The sequence below is a fragment of the Lycium ferocissimum genome, chromosome 6 (genome assembly GCF_029784015.1).
Source record: "Lycium ferocissimum isolate CSIRO_LF1 chromosome 6, AGI_CSIRO_Lferr_CH_V1, whole genome shotgun sequence".
Lineage (NCBI taxonomy): Eukaryota > Viridiplantae > Streptophyta > Magnoliopsida > Solanales > Solanaceae > Lycium > Lycium ferocissimum.
The window spans coordinates 15,523,553-15,540,437 of record NC_081347.1 but is presented as its reverse complement, the minus strand read 5'-3'; the positions used below and the strand labels follow the sequence as shown (position 1 = coordinate 15,540,437).

At 35.2% G+C, this 16,885-nt stretch overlaps 1 protein-coding gene across 1 annotated transcript; it reads right to left on the bottom strand.

Moving 5' to 3' along the window:
• Nucleotides 1–5,565: 5,565 nt before the first annotated feature.
• Nucleotides 5,566–11,447, bottom strand: LOC132059415 (protein YELLOW LEAF 1, choloroplastic). Its single transcript, XM_059452028.1, has 5 exons — nt 11,298–11,447; nt 8,531–8,629; nt 7,404–7,564; nt 6,329–6,404; nt 5,566–6,050 (listed from the first exon to the last, which is right to left on the bottom strand). Exons 2-5 carry the CDS (start codon nt 8,577–8,579, stop codon nt 5,854–5,856), a joined length of 483 nt encoding a protein of 160 aa, XP_059308011.1. The 5' UTR covers nt 8,580–8,629; nt 11,298–11,447; the 3' UTR covers nt 5,566–5,853.
• Nucleotides 11,448–16,885: the final 5,438 nt, after the last annotated feature.

Below are 16,885 nucleotides of genomic sequence, written 5' to 3'. Positions count from 1 at the left end.
TACTGTATTAACAATTTAATAATTTCGCATAAATTTTACAATGTTTGGTTCGTCGTATAAAAAAAGTTATCATTGTATAACTTAATGAAACGTTCGGTTGGCTCATTATGTTTCGCATTACTAGTACATGCATAAGTTATGAGAAGATATATATATTATTTTATGAGGTTTGAAATATGAAATAATAATATATGTATCAATAACACATAAATAAGAATGACTGAAGACCAAAATAGAAATCTTTTGAGATATGTGTTTCAAGTGGAACCAACATATTGTTTAACATCAAGGAGTTTTGAACTTTCAAATACCCAATGCATATTAGGTAACTCCAACTTTTTTTTTTTTTTTTTTTCGGAAAAGGGCCAAAAATACCCTCAAACTATTGAAAATGGTGCAAAAATACCCTCCATCCACCTTTACCCCCAAATACCCTTATCATCCACCTATTGGGTCTAAAATACCCTTATCACCACCTATTGGGTCTAAAATACCCTTATCACTAACGAGAATCTTTTCATTAAACACGTGTCATTTTTCTATTGGTTGGCTTATAAAATTAATTAAACTAATTAATTTTTGCAATATTGATTGTGATAGTGCCCCCACCCCCCCCCCCCGTGAAAAAAATATTTTTTTTGAAAAAAAAGTTGACTTTTTTTGCACCACGCACCTACCCATCCCCCACACCCCTACCCCCTCCCCCCCCAATGCAAAAAAAATATTTTGAAAAAAAAAAAAAAAAAAAAGTTTTGACGTTTTTTTTTTGGGTTTTTTTTTTCGTGGGAGGGGACGGGGGGCGTAGGGTGCGGGGTGGAAAAAAAGTCAACTTTTTTTTTTTTCGGTGGAGCGGGGAGGGGGCGTGGGTGTGGGGTTTTGACGGGGGGGGTGCAAAAAACCCAAAAAAAACGTCAAAACTTTGTTTTTCAAAAATATTAATTTTTTTTGCGTCGGGGGTGGGGGGAGGTGTGGGGTGCGGGGTGGGGTGCAAAAAAAATATTGTTACGCTTCTCAACTTCCTAGTAAAAAGGACAAATCGTAAAATGTCTTGATAAATTAAAATGTATAATGTAATTGAGTTACAAAAAAAAAAATATATCTCACCTAAAAAACATGGTATATTTTCAACCAAAAATCTAAAAGGCACAAGTGTAGACTACAATTTTTTAACACCCCCACCCGCACCCTACACCTCCCCGCACCCCTACCCCCTCCCCCGACGTAAAAAAAAATTAATATTTTTGAAAAAAAAAAGTTTTGACGTTTTTTTGGGGTTTTGCACCCCCTCAAACCCCCGCACCACGCCTTTCCCTCCCACCGAAAAAAAAAAAGTTGACTTTTTTTTTTCCCCGCACCCTCCCCTCCCCCCCCCAACCCCCGCACCCTACGCGCCCCTCTCCCCTCCCCTCCCTATAAAAATTTAAAAAAAAACCCAAAAAACGTCAAACTTTTTTTTCAAAAATATTAATTTTTTTTTGCGACGGGGGGGGAAAGGGAGGGTAGGGTGCGCAAGTGGAGGGGTGCAAAAACAAGTCAACTTTTTTTCAAAAAAAAAAAAAAATTCACGCGGGGTGGGAGGCGGGGGGAGGTCGGTGTCAAAGGGGAGCACTTGGGTTACGGTCAATTAGTTTAATTAATTTTATAAGCCAACCAATAGAAAAATGCCACGTGTCTAATGAGAATATTCGTTAGGAATAAGGGTATTTAGGCCGATAGGTTAATGGTGAATTGTTTGAAAGTGAAAGGTGGATTATGCGTATTTTCGCACCATTTTCAATAGTTGAGGTATTTTTGGCCCTTCTCCGTTTTTTTTTTTTTTAATTAAACCAATTCCACAGACTGCATTGTCTGTGGTCATTGGGGGGTTTGGCATTGACCCCTACCTTGTTAATAGACTTATCAAAATATACATGAGAGGAGGGCTACGCCATGACTCCCTTTTTACATGTAAGAGGGGTATCCTCTCTTTAAAAAAAAAAAAAAAAAAAAAAAAAATTGGAGTTGTATTTTCTTCTTTTTGTTTTTCAGCTATTGTAGTTCTTAATTAGCAAACCCCTAATATTTCTATACACAAGAGTACTATCGGCTTAACTTAAAATAATCAATTCCACTTGCTTTTTTCCCGATGTTTCTATTAAATTTGCAGTGCCATTTTCCTTACCAACTGGCAACTTCACAGTTGACATAATGGGTAGGTGACATTTTTGGTGGTTGTTGAGGTTTGCTTCTTAGCTTCGTTGAAGTTGAATGATGTTGTTGACCATTGATTATGAAGAATTCCAAAGTTGGGTCCCATAGTAATACTCCCATTTCCAGTCTCAATTGATGTTAAACCCTAATACTTATTTACAATATCAATAGCGGTAATCTCGACTTCACTTGCCTTTACTTTAATTGTTTTACCAGATATTTGTTACTACCATATGCATCAAATAACTTTAATTCACCAAAATCTAAGCAGAATAAAAGAAATCCGTTGACATTTTGTCTCGTTGGAATTTAAATTCTTGATCTCTCGGAATTAAATAAAAGATCTCCTTTTAATTCGGTAGAGTGACATCATGTTAAGGCATAAGTCCTCATTATGAAGTCATGGATTCAAATTGATGAAGGGTTGCATTGTACAAATCCAATTTAGCATTCATATATGTATTTTCGGGTCACCACTCTCCAAATAATACAAAGGGAAAGGAAACACGACTCACCTCCCCTGCCCATTTTTTTGAGCGGAGTGCCCTTCTTTTTCGTTTTAAATTTTTAAATTTCGCTCATATTTAAAATGTTTTAATTCCCTCTTCGCTAACACCCATAAAGTCCCAGGTTCAACCCACGCGCTATAACGAAATTTTAAAAAAAAAATTGCATGGCAGCTTAAATTTCGCTATGCCGCCAACGCATACACTTGTGAAGGAATTACCAAAAGCTATTTATGGGACCGATACTTATGCCTTGTGGGCAGACTTGGCATAAGTATGCCGGCCCGCATAACTTCGATAATTCCTTCATGAAAATTGTCCGGGATCCAAGATACTATTTAATAAGAATCTTGGAACATTCAGAGTCACATAAAGTAAATGTTATGCTGGGTGCTCAAAGATATAGGTAAGCAAGAATCCTCTACATATCCCTTAACTGAAGGAGAAATAGTAATTCAGAATTGGCTGACTGAAATTTTCAGTACTTGAAGACTTCAGGAGAAATAAAGATTGCAAATAGTTCACTAGCAATCATCAGCCATCAAGCAGGGAAGGCAGCAAATACCAAAACATAGCCCTTCTTGTTGTAATGTCATAATCGTTCATGAAACCAGCTTCTTATCTTATTAAACAGTAGCTGAGCAACTCCATATCTCCTGCTTTGAAATAACCCGAGACATCAATTTTTTTAATCTTAAATGCACATGCACATTTAAGATACAAACAAACCCCTTAGAAACTAAATCTTTGGCAGAAAACATAATTCAATAGGAAATAAATATGGGTTTCGTGAATATTGAGACCAAGATAACTTTGATAATTCCTTCACAAAGTTATACGCCGGTATGCATACTTTTAATGGGCAAACTTTTATCTTGGCCAAGATAACTTTGTGAAGGAATTATCAAAGTTATGCGGACCGTAAGATATTTGATGCTAAGTTCGCACGCTATAAGGCATAAGTATCTTAGGGTCCCGCATAACTTTGGTAATTCTTCACAAAGTTACGCTTGGGTGATACTTCAATCGGTAAACTTTTATCTGGGATCCGCATAAACTTTTGAATGAATTATCAAAGTTATGCGGACGTAAGATACTTATGCCAAGTCCGCCCCATAAGACATAAGTATGCCGGTAAGATAATTTGGTAATTCCTTCACAAGTGTACGCCAAAGTGCAGATAAATAAATTTAAACTCGGCTTTGCGAATTTTTTTTTTTAGAATTTTGCGCATGTTCGAACTCCGGAACCTACGGGGTTTACGCCAAGGGCAAAATTTAAAGATTTCAAATATGAGGGCAAAATTTAAAGACCACCCCAAACATGGCAATACAGTCGCGAATGCCTTGTCAATCACAACCATCTTATCTACTTTTTTTTTTTTTTGCACGGATTGTCCTTCATTTGGGGTGGTCTTTAATTTTTTCCCTTCAAATTGATGGTCGTTAAGTTGTGCCCTTCACTTAATACATCGAGGTTGTGAGTTCGAACCTCACTCAATTAAAAAAAAAAAATTGTAAGACAAAATTTCACTACAAATTTTGCCTGAAGGCCAAAAGCTAAAAATCACCATTTTGAGGGATAAAAATTAAAGACCATCCCCAGCGAAGGGCAATCCTGCAAATTGCCCTCTTATCTATATTCTATTCTCAAAGGCCTATAGATGGAAGACCCTTTTTCCGTACTGTCTTGTTTTCAAGCCATCACCGACTTCAATCTTTGTTGACTGCTAGGCAAGAACTTCGAGTGCAAACACCCAATATTTAAAAGAACCTCTATTTTGTTCTTATTTTTCTAACTCTACTAGTTACGGAAGGCCATTGCTCCAAACTCAAAATATAAAAATAGAAATTCTTATTAAATACGTATAACGTGACACATTTTCTAACGCATAATTAATTTAATGTATTTGCAGGTTAATGATATCTTATTGATAAGTTTTATAATTATTAAAGTTTCTTCATCACACAATTAGATGATTTTTAATGAAAATTTTATTTATGAGAAAGAAAGTTAAGTAGAAAAATTAGCAAATCTCAAAGGGACACAATGACTCGATATCTTATACTAACATTGATTATGATAAAGTATGATAATTACAACTTGCAAAGCTGATAAATCAAAAAATATTTTCGTCATTTTGTGAATTTGTGAGCGTGTGATTTTATTCATAGACAAAAATCGATTTGTTTTGACATTTATTAAATTTTCATTCATTATCTTGCGTCAAGAGTTTATACTAGTTAAATGTGATTTTTCACCTTAATTTCAGACAAAATTCAATAAAATTTAATTCTTCATGTATTCTCTATACTCAAAAAAAATTAAATTTAGTTAACCAAACAAGAGATTTTAAAAATAACCCGATCTCAATGGATGACATTGTCTTCATTTTCAACACTATATGGCATCATTTAAAAAAATTTACTTTCTGTATTTATAATAAATCATAGATATTTCAAAGACGACGTATAAAATTGTCCATAACTTTTTTATTAGGATAAAATTACATTCTTAAAAAATTATCTTATAAAATAAAAAGGACCTAAAAGTTATTAATTGAAAAGTTTGACATTAATTTGAAAACTTTTGTGAGGACAAAAATCCTTTGATTGTCCCTCATATAGTAGTAATATACACTATAAACACGCTAATTACAACAACAATATACCCAGTAATCCCACAAGTGATGTCTAGGCAGGATAGGATGAACGCAAACTTTACCCCCTACCCTTACAATAATTATTTCTGAAAATTATATTTCTCTTAAATCTTTTTCACAATGATTTTTTTTTTGGAGGAGATGTTACCTGATAACTGCATTCCACAACATTCTAAGCTCTCCACCCCAAAGAAACAGAAAAAAAACAGAACGAAAAATAGACATTACACAACAAATTAAAGCTATGATAGCAACTTATCCAACCATCTAGGGTATAGGAAGAGTTGAAAAGAATGACCATTTCTAAGTGCATAGAGTATTTTATTGTGAAACATTATGAGCTATAAGTAATGCTACACCCGAATACATATAGAAGAATATCGTCCTACTACAGGGGGGCTCGAAGCCATCACTGGAGAATAACAAGGGTAGACCAGTTACAAATCCCAAACTTCCAAATTTTTTGATTTCTATGCATCAGTGTTCTGGTTTTCTTCATCTTCTTCGTTGGTCCCGATAGGGTCCTTCCTCCTCCTGGTCCTTCAAGAAGCCTAGGAAAGCAAGAAACCCGAAAAAGAAGAAGCCACCTTTCCAATTGCCTCCACCACCACCACCTCCACCTCCGCCTCCATCATCATCACGAGGGGGAAACCCACTCCCACCATCATCTAGGTCAGGAGATTTCTCCTTTCCTGCATTCAGCCCCGACATATCAGCATTCAGATGATACTTCACATTGGATCTTTACAAAGCACAAAAATAGCTGTTGATTTTTTGTTGTTTAACCTTACTGAACATCATTGGTTAACTAGAGCTAGATTTATTCTCTGATCTTTTTACAGCGGCAGGATGGTGCAGATGCTATACTAACCAGAAGTATAACAGTGAAAACAAATAAGTTGCTAAATACAAATTGTTTTATTTCCATTCATTGTTCTACCAGCTGGTATAAAGAGCAAGAAAAGATTACCTTGAACTGGTGCAACTGTAATGGTTGATGATTCCCGCGTAACCGTCTGTGTCTGGCCTTCAGCACATCTAGCATTCTGCATTGACGCAAGAACAAAGTCAAACAGAAATGGCTGATAGCAATATAGTTTACTTGAATGATGCAGAAAACAGAGAACCAAATACTGAATGCACGATTGCAAGTAGTAGTAGTAGCAATAGCATCAAGAACAACAACAAACATATTAGTAATCAGTTCCTTACTTCGGACTGTATTGTAATGCTATTTCGACGGAAAATACCATCTACGGGGATTTCATAGGGCTTACTCCCGGTAATTATATTTAAAGATCACAAGAAGTTTAAAATAAAAGAACTAAAAGCAACCAACAACATCCCCAGTGTAATCCTACAGGTAAGGTTTGGGGAGGGCTAGGGTGCACGCAAACCTTACCCCTACCTCCAAAAAAAAAAAAAAAAGAGACCATGTTTATTTATTATCCTTTATCTAGAATTCTTTGTTTTTATTTTTTTATAAAAATGGATTTATCTGAACAATACATGATTGATAAATCCATGATTTTCTTTTAGCCTTTGCAGGATTGGGTCTTATATTAGGAGGTCTAACCACTTTCAAGTAATAAATAAACATATATCTCCACATGTTACCTTCTCATTAAAAAAAAAAAAAAAAAACATGTTACCTTCTCATTAAATAAAAAATAAAAAAAAAATCTCTAAATGTCATAGATTCCTATATCCATAAACACTAACTAGTTAATAGAGACGCTGATTGACTTGATTTCGGGGTACTTGTTTTAGTAAATGCAGCTGATTTCGATATGCTGACTGCAGAACCTTCTTGGCATGGGGAACTACATATACAAAGACATAGTCCAATGTGATAACTTATGCCATAACCAGCTACTTACAGTAGCATTCTGAAACTCTGAAGCTTCTCACAGCAAAATTGCCCAAGATTAATATAAAAGACAAGACAAGTACTATTCACCCACTAAGTTCGCTAGAGGCATGTAATTAGCTAAACAAGGCACTGGCAGCAATTATAAAAAGAAAAGTACTCTAGAGAATGATACCAGAGCAGCAGAACATATTATTGAAGCCCGTTTTTGTTGAACAGGACATATCAAGTGACTTCTATTGCTAATGAGTTTAGACTGCATGCCAAGCGGATGTAAGCCAGCAGGAACCGCTGCTATTGGCTTGAATTGCTTCCAGCATTGATCCCCTGCGCTCACTATGACAACAATTTCCAATAATTAACAACTAAGATAACACGAGCTACACGATGAGCAGCAAATCTTCAAAAGGAATTTGCCAACATTGGATATTAAAGTATCAATTATCAAATGTCTTGAACATTGTTGTCACACCTTAAATGTAAAGGTTCCATTAGATTTTAAAAAATGTAAATATTCAATTAGATTACTTCAAAACTAAACACTGTCATATCAAGTTAACTAGAAAATCAAAGAGAAGAGCTTTTTATTTTTTCCCAAGGAGTTAAAATAGCACCAAACTCAAGCAAGCCAGATGATAGATCATAAATCAATATTATCACTTCTACCGATCTGCAGCATGAAGGTTTTATATATTTGACATGAGCTTCAATGGAGCAACATGGCAATGAGGATTCAAATAGCTGATCGCTTGACCCCAACTTGTTTGGGTTTAATGCATAGTTGTTGTTGTAGTTTTTGTGGTGTAAGGTATATATTTGACTGTGAGTGGGTGAATGCCAATTGGTATTTTCATAGGCAAACTAAAAGAGTCTAATTAGTATATGCAGAACAGCAACTACTATATAACAAGAGGATCATAACTTAATGTGACTGTCTTAACTCCTACAGGCTACAGCACTTACCCAGCAATCCAGATGCTCTAAAATCTAATGTGGCAAAAGCTTATAAGTGAGGTAACAGCAACAGATACTGATTTATTAAAATTTTAGCAGGATCAAGAATATGATAGTTTTCACCATCTGATTGTAATAGCATGGAAAACAGCAATTCTAAGATCCCTCTTTTTTCAGAAAGGTAACATGTATATTCATCACCACCAAATTGCTACCGGTATCCAATATTTACAATTACAAAAGGCGTTTTTCATCTTACCAATTCAAAACAGTAATTCTACCCTTCCTTCAGAAGACATGCAGAGGTACCAATTAAAAGGAACCAATCAGGGCTACACTCCCACATACCTATTGGCAAAGTAGCTGCACTCATGGTGGTGCTGGAGGTCAACGACATCTCTTAGCAATAATTCTGAGTCTCCCTGAGATTGAACTCTTATTAGAATCCTGAAATTGAAAGGAAGATAAATCAACTTGCAATTCATACAGGATAATAATTGCACATGCAAGACAATAGCATGAAAGAAATTGCTCTTTTACGGAAATGGAAAACCTTCCTCACCTTTGGCATATTATAAGTGTTTGCAATTGGCAAAATGGAAACCAATGAAAGGATGGTAGTGTCCACTATCAGACTATGACTTCATTCAGTTATGTGAGTCATGAGTGTTTAAAATTCAGTGAAGCTTATGCATATACACAGAATCAGCCAATATTTTTACGGCAAACGGCTATTCTTGAAAGGTACAGTTACTGCTCAGCGAGGAAACTAATTTCTCCATTACCAATTTCCACATTTTCTTTCCAAAGGAAAAAAAAAATACCACTAAATTAGGGAATGAACATAGAGGGCCAACTCCATCTCAGCTGACGGCAACAAACCGCAGTTTCTCACCTTTTCCTTTCTCTATCCATCCCACTCTCTCAATAAGACATTAAAAATCTCAACTTGGGCATTACAAGAAAGTCGTCAAGGCAGAACTATATGCATGAGGGGAAAAATTAGCAAACTTCTTGTCTTTTTTAGGCCTTCTCTAACTTAGGCCAAAAAAACAACCACAATTGAACCTAAATTCTAAACTTCGTGTGGAAACAAATCAGGTTCTAATTGAAAGCCTGAGATAGAAGATCCCTTCTATTCATGAAAGGGTTAATCTCAAGGAGAGATGTGCATTCCAATGAGACACACTACTATACAGACATTAGCGGGCTCTATAGCTCCAAGCCTCCAACTCTGGAGGAAATAGTTATGTATTTCAAGGTCATCGTCAAACATAGTACTACTAAAGTCAAAGTAAAATAACAAACTTAATTGCAAGTTTTTTTTATAAGAAACTTAATTGCAAGTTTTATATAATAATCTTATAAAACTGTAAATTCAACCGTCTCTTAGATCAGATGTCACATCTATTCTGTCGCATAACCAAATAGAAACCAGCCAAGTATTCCTTCTTAAAAGGAGGGTCACAATGGCTCCTATTTGAGCATAGAGTGCACTATGTTAACTAATTTAGACATTAACAGCTTATACAGGATTTTACATAAGCAGTGTCTATAATTCGCGCTTGTAAGTAAATTTGAGTCTAAGGGTTTGTAGGTTTTACAGGTTTTACTTTCTGTTTCAAATCGATATTTACCTTGTATTATTTCCAAGCGGTGACAGCTTATTGTAAATACACATGATATTGTTAAAAATATATATTTATAAACACACATATACTGGCTCTACCCCATAAAGGTAGGGGGGTAAGGTCTGCGTATAATCTATCCTCTCAGACCCCACTTTGTGGGATTTCACTGGGTATGTTGTATATTTACAAACACATATATACAGTAAAAACATGCTAAAACTGAATGTACTCATACCAAATACTAACTAAAACCCCTATCGATACATAGCCATACCAAAATCCATGTATATAGGTTTAGCACCCCATAAAACTCTAGTTTGTGCTAAAATATCCCTAGGGTTTCACCCCCTAGTATGTCAAGAACAACCTCAATCTTTTACCTTAGAACACTCCTAAAATAGCAGAACAAAGCAAGTACCAATACATGCCAACAAAAGGGTGTTCAAAACGCACAATCATCATTACTTCCTGCAAGGGCATAGGCACCGCCAAAAACCATGTCCTCAAATAAATTGTAAGCTACATCATGCTACCCCTTTTTCCAATTTAAATAACAAAAACACACCTTAATATAATTTCTCCGCTAAATAAAGTTCAGATCTTCCCCCAACAAAAGTAAGAAACACACCAATACCATAAAACCACCAAAAATTTCACAACCATAGTATGTCGAGAACAAGCTCCATCATCTACCATAGAACACTCCTTATATAGCAGAACAAATCAAGTAACTATACATGCCATCATTACTTCCTGCAAAGGCATAGGCACTACCATAATACATGTCCTCCAAAAAACTCTAAGCTACATCATGCTACATCTATTCCAATTTAAACTAACAAAAACCATACCTTAACATAATTTCTCCGCGAAACAAAATTAAATTATTTCCCCAACAAAAGCAAGACACACCAATACCATTAACAACCAACAAACTTCACCTATATAACTGGAAATATCCAACCTTTACACAAAATAAAGTAAACCAACTGATAATAAAAAAGAAAAAAACCCCAAAAACGAAGAAAAAAAATTAGTAGAAGCCCTTCAAGGATCTCTAAACTACAATATACTGCACCTTTTTTTCTATTTAGATTACTAAAACATACTTTACATAAGGGTATATTGATTAGATAACCCTCTACAAAATTGAACAGATCGCCTCTGTGTTATATCATAATCGCCCATGTTCATATGAGGGGTCATATACCTCTATTCATTATTGTAAAGAGCCTTTTTAACTAATTTCCTCCTTAAATAACTCTAATTAAGGTTGCAATTACTCCCAACACAAGTAAGACACACCAATACCATTAAAACCCCGAAAACTTCATCTATATCAATGTCAATATCCAATCTTTTCAAACAAAAAAAAAAAAAAGTAAACCCAAATGATAATTCACAAGCAGATAAAAGGAAAATCCAACAAAAAAAAACAAAAAACATGAAAAAGATTTTGAAAAAAGAAGAGTAAAAGGCCAGACCTTTTTTCAGATACACAATAGGAGTAGAGTAAAACGTGAGTCTGCCTGTAGCCCAATATTGAAGAAGAGTTATACAAATAACGGAAAATCCTTTGCCCTTTTTTTGTTGGGTTTCTGGAAAGGGGAGAAAGGTTTGGATGAAGTTTATTGATTTGTTATCGCCAAACACCACTTATACAACACATACGGGTTAACCGCCTATGACCCGTTTTAGCGACTTAAGTCGTTTGGTTGGAGACAACTTATATTAGTTATATCTAAACATTCCACCCTCCGACACACGTAAACTAATATTACAATCACAGTATAACTAATCTAGAAATTAATTATACCGTCATTATATTCTAACCTAATGTGAGATAAATTCATTTCAAATATAATTCGAGAATTATTTATCCTAGTATCAATTGAGAGAGTTTTTTCTTTGGAGAAATAGCAGTTTCATTCCTGTATTATTGCCTACTTTCAATTTTTGAACCTAATACTATTTGACTTCTTATATTTAACCTTTAATTAAATCATGGAGCCTTAAATTTTATATTTGTTTTTATTAAGATTGAGATGCATAAATCTGAATAGATATTTGAATATTAAGATGTGTATTAATTAAGATTTAGATATCTCAATATGAATACACATCTGAATATTACGATGTTATATTAAGATCTGAATACTAAATAATTTAGATTTTTTGTTTTCTCTTGTCTTTTTTTTTTTAAATTAATAAATATTAAACTTAAATAAAATACAAAATTAATCTAATTTTATATCAATAAAAAAAATTAAAATTGTATCTCGATTAGTGGCGGTGATGAAGCGAAGGTGATTGTAAATGCCGATTGAGGGCGGTGGTGATTGTAGATGCCGATTGAGGGCGGTGTTGGTTGAAGGCGGTGGTTGCGCCGACGGCGGTTAACGGTGAACGTGAATGAAGTAGTGGTGAACAATCATATTTGTAGAATCCTTGAACAAGACACCTTAGCAGTATTAAAAATTCATTTTAGATCTATCTAGACCCATGGAATGATTTTAAAATAATAAAAACAACGCACTTATTAATTAAGATTTGCATGATTAAAATTTTGACCTAAAAATAAACAAATTTAATGACTGAGATATGAATAATGAAGATTAAGATTTCATTAAGGGCTTGTTTGGAAGCAACTGTATAATTATTAGTGATTAGTGTTATGCCCTATTTTTAACGGATTAAAACTAGTTCACAACTTATGACTATGTTTCCTATTAGTGTTTGCCAAATTTTGATTAAAACTAGTTCACAAAACATCAGTCGCCACCTAATTTTAGGAAATATTAGGAAACCATTTGTAAAAATGTAAAACTCCACTTTTAGTCTTTGAAACTGTGAGATTGGTAAGGGTTTTATTTACCCGAAGGTGTTAAGCATCCCTCAGAGTCTATCCGAAGACAATCTTTAAACTTAGCTTAATTAACACTAAAGGGGGATTATTTAATTATTTATTATTACCTATTCAAAGAATTGCATAAAAGAAATTACTCTCTCAAGACTATTTGTACAATGAGGGGGTTTTAAAGTAATTATAACTATGTGAGTAAATGCATAGTTAACGCCAATATATGCGTGAGAAAAATATGTATGACATTTATTTTATATAAGAATAATATGTATAGTATAGAATAAGAAGATATATTTATTTATTTATTATTAAGAAAATAACATATATATGTGATATGTATATCATGGGTAACTAAAAAAATAGTTATTGATGACATGATAGTACTATTTAGATGCCTATAATGTAAAGACAACCAAGGGAATTAATGGAAATTAGATAGTATAGCGAAGGGAAGGAAAATGCCCTTTACTACTTGAGTAGGATGATGACACCAAATGAGTTGAAGTATTCGCCGATTGAAAAGTTGTGTTTGGCCTTAGTCTTCTCAATTCAGAAGATGAAACACTACTTTCAAGCTCATGTTGTTCGTCTTATTTCCAAAGCAAACCCCATCAAATTTGTGATGTCGAAACACATTGTCCTTAGTGACCGACTAGCAGGTGGTATCTCCAATTTCAACAATTTGAGATTGTGTACGTTCCTCAAAAGTTGTGAAAGGGCAAGCATTGGCGGATTTCTTGCGTAGATTCATCCTATACCGATGATACAGGGAGTTAATGATGAACAACCCGATGAGGATGCAATGGTCATTGAAATTCAACCGCCTTGGAAGATGTATTTTGATGGTCTTTTGCACATCGCGAAGGAGCTGGCACTGGTGTGATATTCGTCACTTCTCAAGAGGAGGTCTTACAGTGTTCCTTCACCTTAACACAATGTTGCTCCAACAATATTGCAGAGTATCAAGCACTCATACTTGAGCTTGAAATGGTTATTGATATGAAGCAGTTACAATTACAAGTCTTTGGAGATTCTGAATTGGTGATCAATCAATTGTTGGGTACCTACGAGGTCAAAAAGCCAGAATTGCGCCCATATCATGACTATGCACAAAAATTGATTGGGTGGCTCGGCAACCTAACTCTCCAGCACGTGCCAAGGAAGGAAAATAATAAGGCTGATGCTTTAGCTACTTTGGCTTCAACATTGACTTTGCCTGACCAAGCGCAAATCACTATCTGCCAAAAATGGATAGTACGCGTGAGGACGATGAGGATGAAGAAAGCAAACTCGAGTGTCTTGTGGCGGTTTTACGAGAAAATTTCGAGAAAATCGATTGGCGACAAACCATGATCGATTACTTGTGTTATGGCATTCTTCCGGAGAAGATCCAAAAAGAAAAGACCGAAAATGTCGTCGTCGTGCCCCTTGCTTCCTTTACTACAAAGATACTTTGTATCGTAGATCGTTCGAGGGAGTTCTCTTGCGTTATCTGGGGGAAGAAGAAGCAACTCAAGCTATGCAAGAAGCACACTCTAGGGTTTGTAGCAATCCGGGCTAAAACTGCACTTTCATATAAAAAGGATGGGGTATTATTGGCCAACAATGGTGAAAGATTGTTTGGACTATGCGCGAAGATGCAAAGCATGCCAATTTCATGCAAATTTTATACACCAACCTCCTGAAGTGTTACATCCAACTGTTGCATCTTGGCCATTTGACGCTTGGGGGCTAGACGTGGTTGGACCGCTACCGAAATCTTCTGGTGGCCACTTGTACATCTTAGCTGCAATGGATTACTTCTCAAAATGAAATTTGAAATTTGTCGCCCTCAAAAAGAAGTAAAAAAAGCAGAATGTGGCAAACTTCATTCGAGTAAACATCATCTATCGTTTTGGCATTCCTAGTTATATCGTAACAGATAATGGCAAGCCGTTCTCCAACAAATTGATGACTAAGATTTGCGAGCTTTTTGGCTTCAAGCAACGAAACTCGTCTATGTATTATGCTGCTGCAAATGGACTAGCTGAAGCATTTAACAAGACCTTGTGCAACTTGTTAAAGAAGGTCGTCTCCAAGTCTAAAAGAGATTGGCACGATAGAATGGAAGAAGCTCTTTGGGCATACCAGACGACTCATCGCACACCGACTCAAGCAACTCCTTATTCTCTTGTTTATGGAGCTGAAGCGGTCCTTCCACTTGAACGCCAAATACCTTTATTACGGCTCGCTATACAAGAAGGGCTCACCGAAGAAGAAAATGCTCGTCTACGCCTTGAAGAGTTAGAGGCCCTTGATGAGAAAAGGTTGAAGCTCAAAGAAAAGCCTTAAATGTTATCAAGCTCGTCTTTCCCGTGCTTTTAATAAAAAAGTTCGCCCGAGGTCCTTCCGGGTTAGTGATCAAGTCACGGCGGTAGAAGACCTATTATATATCTCATAAATCTAGAAGCAAGTTCGGCCAAAGTGGGATGGGCCATATGTTGTCCAAGAAGCCTATTCAAGTGGTGCTTGCAAGCTCATAGATGCGGATAGAAACGCGGATCGGTCCCATCAACGGAAATTCTTGAAGATGTACTATCCTTGAAGCAAGATGATACTCTGGCCGCGTAAGAGTTTAAGCTTGTGGCCGGCCAAAAAAAAAAAAAAAAAAGTGTCCGCTAGGTTGAAAACCTCAAAAAGGCGGCCTAGGCAAAATTTAGGACAAACAAAAAAGTCCTACAGGTTGAAAATCTCGAAAAAAAAAGTTAGGTCAAAAAAAAAAAAAAAAAAAAAAAACTCTTTTACCGAACTACGAAATGACTTGATCATCTACGTAGGCGATTAAAATTTAAGTTCGACGAAAAAAATCCTTTTTTTTTTCTTTGAACTACGATATGAGTTGAATCCTCTTCGAGGTACGTAGAGGGCGCTTAGGAATTCTAAGTTCGGACCATATATATATATATATATTTTATATTTTTTTGGACTACGAAAACTTGATCCTCTCTTCAAGACGTAGGAAGACTTCATTCAAGTGAGAATATTTTAGGTCATGCTTGAAAGAATTATGATACATCATATGATTCGAAAGAAAGGATGAAAATATCATACAACATCCTAACATAAGAAAGAATCTAAGCTATTAAAAAATGATTGCGGTTTTTTAAACGCCTTTTCAAGTTGGCGTTATTTCTTCAAAGAATGATGCCACTAAAAAATCTGATGGATGCTTCAAGATGCCGCCAAAGCTAGAATGTCGCTCCTATGATGAGTTGAGATTTTTTTTACCACAAATAGCAAAGTATTGAAGAGTTCAGTTCTACGGCCCCGAACTTGGAGAATTACGTACAGATGTATAAAGTATATATATATATATAAGATTGTATATGAGTCTTCTTTCCAAAAAAACTAGAATCTCGTCATTTCGGGACTCGTGGAGTTATGAATTTTCTCCCGGAAAGCGCAAAGCTAAAGAATAAACAAGGCAAATCGAGCTAAATTTGGAGAATTATCTGTACAAATAAGTGAGATTATATATATATATATATATATATATATTGTATATCAATGAGTACTCTTTCCATAGAAATTGGACTCTTGTGATTCCAACGTACTCAATGATTTTCTCCCACCGAAAGAAAGGATGAAAATATCTATACATACAGCTAAATTTGGAGAAAGAATCTAATTCGGCCATGATTTTTATATATATATTGTATATCAATGAGTCCTCTTTCCATAGATGGAATCTTGTGATTCCAACGCTCGTACTCCGAGTTATGAATTTTCTCTTAAAGCGCAAAGCTGAAAAGTCTAACAAGAGAGAATCTAAGCTAACTTTGGAGAATTATACGTACAAATCTAGAAGGAATTTGGCCATGATTTTTATATAGATTGTAGTTGAATGAGTTCCTTTCCAATGGAATTGGAATCTCGTCATTTCAACACTCCTACTTCGAGTTATGATTTTCTGCCACCGAAGCGCAAATCTGAAGAGTTGAGCAAGGCAGAATTCGAGCTAAATTTCAAGAAAAAAAAAATATTTCTTCAGTTATCTTCAAAAAAAAAGGGGAGAGAAAATTAATCCAAATCTCAAGACGAAATGATTCATATTGAAATAAAGGCGACTACTTTTATTGCTCCAAGAAAGGAATGTCACTACATCATAATAAGCAATTAAAAAGTAAAAATCCTAAGCAAGAATCTAAGTCACGGAAAAGGCTTGAAGCA